The sequence below is a fragment of the Paramormyrops kingsleyae genome, chromosome 23 (assembly GCF_048594095.1).
Source record: "Paramormyrops kingsleyae isolate MSU_618 chromosome 23, PKINGS_0.4, whole genome shotgun sequence".
NCBI classification, from domain to species: Eukaryota; Metazoa; Chordata; class Actinopteri; order Osteoglossiformes; family Mormyridae; genus Paramormyrops; species Paramormyrops kingsleyae.
Window position 1 is genome coordinate 15,643,736 of NC_132819.1, and position 10,498 is coordinate 15,654,233.

The window sequence follows — 10,498 nt, forward strand, 5'->3', positions numbered from 1 at the left end:
CAGATGGGGTCCCGGTGTCCGACTGCACCTCCTAGTGTCAAAAGGCGGCATTGCAGATGCCAGCATGCCAACTGTAGGCCATGGCCAACTAGACCAGATCTGGTACTTTAGAATGAATAAACTCTTTCTGCAGTGAATTATTTAAAAACGTATACACATCTACCTTTCTATATCCCATAGTCACATGCATTGTGATCTGTTGTCATTCTGTCCTGTCATTCTGCTCTGCTAAATTCAGCAGATCTAGGTCATGAAATCTTAATCAGAAGTCTCTGTCAACCCACCCCCCCAAACTCCTGCCCCACCGGTCATGGGTCCTGCAAACCCTCTGACTTTAACATACCCTCCCCCCCCCCCCCCCCAAATCAAATGGAGAGGCATGGTAATCTCTTACGGGTTTCTCCCATCACATTTATGGAAGACCCTTGTACCTTCATAGGAAATAATATGAAGCATGTCCTCTGATGGGGAGGAGAAAGTTCTAGAAGCATTTAGATTTTGAGGTTTGAGGATCCAGGTTTAGTCTCACCGGAACTTATTTGTTTGGATCTTTGTCCTCTTGATCATCCCACTTGTATCACACCATGTTTTATGATAATCTGTATTTGAATGGTTATAAATTAAATAACTAACAATTGCTGTTCACCTGCTCGTGTGGGTTGGGGTTAAACACCCAGTCATGACTCTGCTACCCCGTTTCCCTGGATGTTCTGCTGGTCAGCAACTCTGGTGAACGTTTAGAAGGGAGCGTTAATAATTAAACCAATGGGACGACTCTACGCAGGACAGGGGGGGTCTTTCTGTGCAAGTGGAGCTGGGCACAGGGTTTGGCGTGAGGAGACCCGAGACAGGCTGGTAGGGCGGGGGGTCAGGCAGCCTCAGCCCCGCGTGGGCCGGGAATCGGGGCCAGACCATGGCAGGGCTCAGTGGGCCCATTAGCCGCTGGAAGTGCAGTAACCATAATGATGTTATCGCCCAGCACAAGCGAATATTGCTTGTCCCCATCATCCTCAGCGGCACGGCCTCTGGAAATATGTCCCCCTTTATGACACATGACACGGCAATGCTTTGCTGACCGTGGAAGGCGATGACTTTCCTTCATCTAATCCAGAAGAGGGTAGAAACTGCATTTCTATACAGGCCTCACTACACAATCGTATAAGTGGCTGGGCTTCATTTCTGTGTGGATTACATCGCTCTGCTTTATTACCTCCAGCATGTCCCTGTGTGTCCTGGGAAAGGATCCAGGGAAGATAGATAGATAGATAGATAGATAGATAGATAGATAGATAGATAGATAGATAGATAGAGTGTAAATCCCCCAATAATCAAAACCACCCAATAGAACCCCCTGGACCCCCTTATATGGGGAGAGACCTCAACCCCCCAATGCAACCCAAAGTTATGCCCTTGGATGGATGGATGAATGGATGGATTCACACTAGTCCTTCTAGAATTTCCTGTTATGTAGACATTGTAAACAACATACAAACAAATCCAGCCGCAAGGTGAGATATTTCTTTAATTAAACATGTTAATTTGTACTACAGTGCCAATGTCTCGCAAAGGGGACTTCAGTGATGGAGTGGCACCTATGAAGGTCAGGTCATACCCCGGAGAGCAGGGCACTGGGGTCAGAGGGTCTCCACAGGATGAGCTGAAGAAGCGTGAGGCTCCAATCCCATCATGGGTCGTCATCGGCATGAAGGGCACCCACGGTATTCAAGAATCCGCTAAGCTCGCGTGACGCCAAGTGCGCCATGACTCCACTGACTGTCAGAAGGACACGGAAAGAGCCAGAACATGAGCACACAGCATTCCTTAGTCAAGATCAATGCCATGGAGTCTTTGAAATGGGAGGGGCTCCTTGTGAACCCTGCTGTCAGTGAGGAGCAGTAAATTCTTCTGCTTTGTGTCAGAAGTGTTGCGCCTTTTCAGGAAAAAGAGTCTGGTCCCCGTTTTGAGTGAGCGTGGTTACAGTCAGCGTGTCACACAATGACAGGGATGGCGTGTGACCTTTAAAACGATTCATTTAATAGTGACCAAGTGGGATTGTCTTATTATCAGTTCATTTGGGGCCTGGGCTCATTATGTATGAGGACGATTATCTCAATAATAATGGCTGGGTCTCGGAGTCACATTGTTAAAATTTAATTGCGCCGCTTGCCGGTTGCAGTAATCAAACTCCGCTGTGGTTAAAGAAGGAGTGAATAATACTGACACGTCTCTTTCACCGGCTGTGAGGGGAAAATGCCCTCGCTCCATCCCCCGTTACCCATCAGGCCCGGGACCCGCCAATAAAACAAAGCCTCAGGAAACGGTCTGAATGACAGAATGTAAAGTAAGACGCGAATGCGACAGGCCAGCTGAAGGAGTGCCATTCCAGAGTCCACTCCTGCTGATAAATGCTGTTAATTACTAATTACTACATGGACAAATAGCCTAATTACTTCTTTCAGCCTGCATTCTAGCCCTGCTGCTTAAAACCAAAGGATTGCCATCGCCGTCTGTTTAAGGGCTTTACATATTGGTGTACAGCTTTACAAACAGAGTGAGTTTTTATGTTGTTATTGGATTATTTCGTTTTTTTTTATGTATATTTGTTTCTTTATTCTGTTTTGTCATCCTTGCAGCTTTTAAAGCACAGAGCCCTCAGAACAGTTCCGGAAATTGTCAAGGAAAAAAATAAAGTTTTTTTTTTTGTTTTTTTTTTTAATCCCCCCCCCCCCTCCAGTATATTTCTTTCTAGGTCTACGCCTCGCTGTCTGATGAAAAAAGAATTCAGCGAAGAGCATTGTTACCGTAAGAGGAGGCGGACAGGAAACAGCTCCTTGCCATCAATAATCCTCTTTTTTCATAGGGCGAGTTTTTTACGTTGGCTTCCTGTGCATGCGGGCACCTGTATGAAGTCACTGCACCGTTCCTGAATATCTACAGAAACATGTAGGTTATATTTGCCTCCTTCTGCTTACGTTGTGCTATTTTTTCCGGTGAGCTTTTTATATTTTTTTAAACGCTACACATTTTTACCACGATCAGGAAAACAAAATGAAGGTAAGAGGATTTTTAAGACAAATCTCATAAATACAGTGTAATCTGACATATCAGTACCAAATCAGGGAATTTAAAGTCTATTCGTAAAACATTTTCATTAAACAATTTAGGAGTTTATTCAGTTCATTAACGAAGTGCTCCGAAACACATTCTCAGCCAAATTGCAAAGCTCTGTCTCAAATAGTTTTATTATACCAACTTAGGAGTGGATTCGGTCCATTAGCAAAACGCTTTGCCACCTGTTTTCCGTCTTCCTCAGTTAATCGACTCGCAACTTGTCCCAAGGTCGCCGTGTCCTCTTCCACTTAAACAGACAAGCCACCTTTGGGATGTGACACCAGCAGAGATGGTGACTCACAGAGACGGTACAATATTCTCAAAGTCCAATATTTTTCTAGTAAACGCTTAAGGATCCTTTTGGAATGATTTGAGGAATTGCCATTACTCAAATTTGAATTTTATCACATGGAACATTTACAAACGTCAAGAAGAGGGCAAATGCTCACTAGTTACACCCAAATATCTCATATCAGGTGTGAAATTACCACTCTTCTCATTACTTCTACAGCAGAATACAGCGATAAAACCATATTCAACATTTGAACAGACTGAGTACTTTTGTCACATTCTCACTTTCCAAACTTCCCTTCGTGTTTCACAGCTCCCTTCCCCGCTGCAGTTCCTGTCCTCCCTCCTCTTCCTTGGCTTGTAACTCCCTCCTACACCTTCGCTTCTCCTCTTTCACCGGCCTCCACAATCCTCTCCTGCTTCCAGCATACACTCAGTCTTCATGCCTCCTGTCCCCTCCACCCCTGGGCCTCCAATGCCTCCGCCTCCCTCTCTTCCTTCATGACAGTAGAGGACGTGAACTTCTGCCCTAAAGGTTGTTGGCTCGAGTCCCAAGTGTCGCTTTACTATTGGTCCTATGAGTAGGGGCCGCAGAACCCGATTTGTTCCGGTAAAAATAACCAGCTGTATAAATGGGCAGAAGAAAAAAAACTATGAAGTCACTTTGGAAGCATCGGCTACGTATTGAGCTATAATAATAGTAACAGAAGCCCCTTCCTGCTCCACCTTCCACAGCTGTGCATGTGGGAGCACCACCGGCACAGCCCCCCCAACCCCCCCCCCCCCGCCCGCCTGCCTACGCGTGCCAGCTGGATGCGCAATCCGGCCCGGCATCCACGTCCTGAAGGGCGAGTCCGAGGACCAGCACGCTTAATGGGAATCTCAGGTGCCCGCCGCATCCGTTCGGAATTTGTCAGGTGGGGAATTTCGCCCATTAAACAGGCGAGGCACTGAATCCCAAAGGGGACTCTTTGGACTTAAAGGAGCTGCACACGCCTTCAGCACATAATGACCCCAAGCATCTCCAAATGGTCAGATTTCCACCCCTGTGCAATATGACACAAGCTGCAATTGATGGCGACAACTCATTTACATATAATAAGGTTATTGGCACCTACTACTATTTACCCCATTATCAGACTCCACTGGCTGATTTTTGTTTTTCTGTTACTCATAATTGCAGTGCTTATTTTAAATGACACATTTTGCAAGAAATATTCATTTGACGGTGAAGAACGGACCAATAACCATCAACCAACGATGTCTGTAATCACCTGTGTGGAAAAGAGTGATAATGATTATATACGTTTCTGAGTAATTTTTAATTTGTTTTTATAATGGGTACGTTGTCTTTGATTGACAGTGTTTCATTATGGCGACTTTTATATGTACCGCATTTAAGCATTTGCAATGCACGTACAGACGATGCCTTTCACTTCAAAGTATATATGTCCTTACCATTTTCACAAAGAATATTCACTGATCATTTTCAGAGATGTGTCTTATATATATCTGCTGCTATAAAACTGAAAATCTTTGAGCTTCTACAATATCAGCAAGATTTCTTGGGATGGTGATATCTTATCGGTCATTTTCAACCAACAGAAACGGAACTTAAAACCTAAAACCTGGATTTGCATTTTTTTCATTAAAAATCACGAGAATAAAACGCCGATGAACCGTTTGATTGGGAATCTGACAAGACATCTCGGTATTACAGCACATCTGAGGGTGTTATTATGCAAATGAGGGCGGTTTCTATATTTTGCCCCGTTTCAGCTGGAATCAGCAGTTCCGCAGAGCAGTAAGCGTTCAACAAACGAGCCGCACTGTGACTCTTTGATAAACACATCAGGTTACCTCACTGCCAGCCACTGGGGACAAGTGAGTGCGATAACCACCAACAATCTCCACTCAGTTACGAAAACAGTAAAACAACATGGATACAGATAAAACCATACCTAAAGTTGCTTTGCATGCTCATATGAAAAAGTAGGTTGTCAGGTCTGACTGCAATCATTAATTTTTTTTGCTCTCAGCTGACAAAAAAAGGGAAAAGCCCTGTGATAGGCTAGTTATGATGAGGAAGAAAGCTAGCGATGGTGATTCAATTATGATAAAACTTAAACAAAGTCAGCAAATATTCATTGAGAAAATGATGACTGAACGTGTGTAATATCAATAACAGTAACATTAATATAGACTATTTTGAAACAACCGTTCCTTCATCATGATATTTGTTAATGAAAAAAAAACAAAACAAAGAAGTAGTTCAATGTTAATTTGCAAGTAATTATAATTAGATCCCATAAAATAAAGGGATAAATAACGTGCATATACTTAAAAATGAACCGGACCGCAGCTCCTTTCGCTAACCTAAAGAATACATCATTGGTTTATGTTGTGATGTAAAAGAGAGACCTGCAAACTTTAGGCCATATCCAGCCTTTGGTTTAATGGTTTGTGATGCTGCTGTGTGCTGAAATATCCGGGAGGGAGGGGCGATATTGCAAAAGTGTTTAATGACGCTAAATTTAACATAATGTTGTTAGCGCACGCTCTTCAGCGCGTGATTTCCATATTGTTTAAAAATATGTAGAAGAAGAATTATTTAATGCTTGGACGTAATTCCCTGTTCACCTCCTTCGATTTTTTTTTTCAGAAAAAAATGTCTTTCTCGGAAAGATCTTCATAATTTCAGTCTACCATTAGATTTTCAAAAGCAAACTAACCAACCTGGATAATATTTTAAAAGCAAAAATTTCCTTGTCCCCTGTTATATAACACTATTATTGTTTTACAGAAGCGCAATCAGCATTATATTATGCTGATTAATAAAGTAAGGACAAATGTCGTACTTATTTAAGATGAACATGGCGGTTTGTTTCGAGAAAATGAGAGAAGGGAAACGAGTAACGGCGTCAATAAATCATTCCAGTCCAACGTTGTTCCCGGGAGATTTTTTGATGGATTAAATTAAGCACTTCCATTTCCATCTCCCACCTGATCGCAGCCCTATAAATCCCAACAGCTGATCAACAGGACTTCAGATTCCCTAGACCTTGAAACGGGAGAGGCTGCACAAGAGGGAGAGAAAGAGACGATCCGCTATTTCACTCAAGCGCAATATTCCGCCTTTATATTCTTGGTTTTGAAAATACTTAACGCCGCGAACCGCGATCGTTTGCAATACCATCTGCCAAAAAAAAAATAACAACAATAATCTGAGCCTCTTAAGTTCAAACGTGGCAAAACTAAACGCATACTAAGTCCTAAACAAGCGATAAGCAATTTTTCTTTCCTCTCTCGTCTGTTTTGCAGTTGAAGTGATAGGGAGGGCAGCGCTGGAAAGCAGGAGCGGACGTCTCGCTGCGGGGAGCCCAGCCCGTATAGTGGCGCGGAGAGGGGAGCTATCCAGTGCTGAAGTTGCATTTCTGTCCAGCCCAAACGTCAGCGAGGGAGGGTTTTTGCGTTTTGCCCCTGCGCTGGCGTGTGAATCTCAGCTCGCCGAGGCCGATCCGCTGCCATCCAGTCTGCATCGGCGTTGTATGAAGAGAGGAAGACTCGGCACCGCGTCGTGCAGCATCGAAACATGCCAAGGTCTTTCCTGGTTAAAAAGGTTAAGCTCGATGATTTCTCATCTACCGATCTCGAAAGCTCCTATGGCAGATCCAGGACCAACCTCAATCTCCGCTTTCATGAAAAAGGTAAACTAATTTGTCTTTCACGCCATTATGAATCTTTCCTAAAACTGTCATCGCCAGAATTTAACGCGGTTCTTCCCGTCTTTCAGACAATGCTTCCGCAACGTGTCTCTGTTTAAAGTATGTCCGTATAGTTCATGCCAGATCAGCTCTCATGCTCTTTCGGCTGCATTCAACAGAATGGCAAAATTGTCGACTTTGCACATTTTCCGTGTGCTGGTATTTATTCAATGAACCGCTCGGGAAGAAACACTAGATGCATTACAGAAACCGAAAAGGTTGAAGTGTCATTGTCGGACAGCGCACAAGGATCTCTGCAACCTACAAGTGTGTATAATAAATTAGTGCATTTAAAACTTCCTTGTTACGACCTGCTTGGTTAGACAAACACAAATCCCATGTGTTCCTTTAATAGCACTATGTCTTGAAAATTCGCACACAAGGGCATACAAGACGTATTAATAAGACGCTCGATCATCGTCAAACTATAATATATGCTCTGTATAATACAACACATTTGCACATTTGCTGTGCAGAAGGACAGTAATAGGATGTTGACATGAAATCTTTTCCACCGTGAAATGAGGAAAGGTGACAGCAGCGTGTTTTCTGTGAACAGTGATCCGTGCCTTCCTAATCTTTGTTAAAAGCACCGATGAAATTATTAAAGGAAGCGTCGGCATTCCTCTTCTCTTTGTCCTTAAGAAACATATACCACGCCAAATTCAATGTTGCTCTGCGGGAGTGATGTGGGAAAATGACCTTTCTTAGTCAGTATCCATTTACAGTAAATACACTCTCCAGAGGAGAGGGCTGTAGTCATGAAATCGAGTGGTGGGCTGACAGAAAGCTATTGCATGTATTAATCCAACATCCATTCTCGGTGTCATTATGCATAATTTAATAAATATCCCGTTCTTTCAATACCAGGGTACATTAGCGACTACATCACTCCGTCTGTATACGACGGCGAAAGCGACAATGCTATGAAAGTGCCCTCTCCCGAGCCTATCTACGATGGCATGCACGGTGATTACGGAGCACCGGATTCAGACCAACCAGACAGCCCCCAGTCGGAGATCTCATCTGGCTACATTAACGGAGACAATGCCGTGAGTGAAGGGTACACGGTGGATGCCTTCTTCATCACGGACGGGAGGTCAAGGAGGAAAGTCATCAGCAGCCCTAGGAACATACAGCGTCACACGTGCAACGAGTGCGGAAAAACCTACGCCACCTCCTCCAACCTGAGCAGGCACAAGCAGACGCACCGTAGCATAGATAGCAAGATGGCCAAAAAGTGCCCGACTTGTGGGAAGGTGTACGTCTCCATGCCGGCCATGGCCATGCATTTGCTGACCCACGACCTCAAGCACAAGTGTGACATATGTGGCAAGGCTTTCAGCAGGCCCTGGCTGCTGCAGGGACACATGAGGTCACACACGGGCGAGAAGCCCTTTGGATGTGCACACTGCGGAAAAGCGTTCGCGGACCGCTCCAACCTCCGCGCGCACATGCAGACGCACTCCGCTTTCAAGCACTACAAATGCAAACGATGCAACAAGACCTTCGCCCTCAAGTCCTACCTGAACAAGCACTACGAGTCCGCGTGCTTTAAAGGAGCCTTCTCGCCCTTAAGTCCTCTTGAAGCATGACTTCCATACAGAAAAAAAACGTAAAATGAACTCTTCCTCTTCTCATCCTCGTTTTTCCTTGAAAACTGACTATAGCACATTTTTTCCTCGATTTTCTCCAACAAAGGAAAATATGGATTTTTCGCATGTACGTAGCATACTTTTGTTTTCTATTTCCTCAGTCGTGTCCCTATATTCAGACATATAGAGGCGAAATGTCGTTAATTTTGCTGAAACTCAGTGAAGACATTTAAAATGTCTATTTACTTCTCGCAAAGGTCAAACCTTTTTTTAATACGGGATATTATTTTACTCCGGCCAGTGACCACAAAGTGTTCAACATTGAGGTAAAACTATTTATTCATTCACTTTATGTGTTCTTTCCCTCTTTTACCCATAAACTGTGTAAAGTCTTTATTTGCACTTTATCATTTGTTATTCTTTAGCAAAGCCTTCGCCATCAATATGCCAAAGCATTTGCCACTTTCTGAGTAACGTATTTTTATTTCTGTTCGCTACCTTTTTAATGTTATTGCATGCAAAAATGAATTAAAATCTATGCCAATTTTATGAAGCTTTGGATTTTGCCAAAATCTAGATAGCATCCATGGGCAATATTTCTTGGGATTCTCATATGGAATTATAGAGCAATAACGACTTAATGCATGGTATTTTTAAAAAAATAAAGACATAGTACTTACGACAGTTTTTAAAATCAGGTATGGTTTTATCCAGTATTCCTAGTAGTCATACAGAAGTCCAATATCAGGGAGACGCCAGTGTAGTATTAGAGGATAAATTGGGGAGGGGGGAGGGGGGCTTTTATATATGTTAATGCACTGCCTGCCTCTGATTTAACGTAGATTTAGTACGTAGGCTTGTGGGTGCTGAACGACCAGCTGCAAGCAGTTCAGAACATTTCTCCAGATCTGCGGAAATCCCGCGGAGGCAAAAATACCGGCCCGTCACATCGCCATTTCACATCGGGGAAGAGTGAGGGGTCACTACCATGCAAGCCAAACTATTTGCACTGTACTTAGACTCAGCTTAATGTAGGGAGTAAAGGGGACCTTGTTTTTGCCACGTGGGATTCCTACAGATTTGTCTTTAAAGCACTTCATTATAAACATTTCCAACTTTAAAAGTAGCACAAATCTATAGATTCAGGTAGAAAGACCTTGTATTAGCTTGATCTCTGTTTTGTACTATGAATAAAAGGAACTTAACTGTTTATTGCAAGAAGTCTTGTAAATAATCCTTTTGAATTTAAGATTTTTACAACTGTAAAGAATCAAATGACCTTATTTCTGGAGTTTTTTTCTCTGGGAATTTTTGACCAGTATTTGAATGATGTAAGCACAGCGACACCAGGCATTTTGTCTCACTTCATAATAAAGAATAAATAAACAACGTCCCATTTGTGGTTGATTTGTTCTGGATTATATTCAGCGGATATACAAATATCCCGCTATGAAGAGGTTTGCTTTTATTGTATATGACGGTCTGGAAATATAATTTGAAATGCAAAGTGATTTTTCTTCTTATACGCAAATAAAAATAGATGCAGTTGTCACGCAAAATCCCTGGTTAATACTGTTCTGTCGTCATATCTCTCTGGGTTGCGTGACGGCTGAGGAACGTCATTGTTGATCTCATCTGCTGAATTTGTTAGGGGCTCAGCGGATAGGGTTTTCAAAGGAACGTTCAGTTCTTTAACCTGGTCATTTCTTATGCATTACAGGTCCTTGCATATATTTT

At 43.1% G+C, this 10,498-nt stretch overlaps 1 protein-coding gene across 1 annotated transcript; it reads left to right on the plus strand.

Moving 5' to 3' along the window:
• Positions 1 to 6,360: 6,360 nt before the first annotated feature.
• On the plus strand, positions 6,361 to 10,154 carry scrt1a (scratch family zinc finger 1a). The gene is made up of 2 exons (XM_023811816.2): positions 6,361 to 7,109; positions 8,037 to 10,154. The coding sequence occupies exons 1-2, from the start codon at positions 6,995 to 6,997 to the stop codon at positions 8,759 to 8,761; spliced, it is 840 nt and encodes a 279-aa protein (XP_023667584.1). The 5' UTR covers positions 6,361 to 6,994; the 3' UTR covers positions 8,762 to 10,154.
• The last annotated feature ends 344 nt before the right edge of the window (positions 10,155 to 10,498 follow it).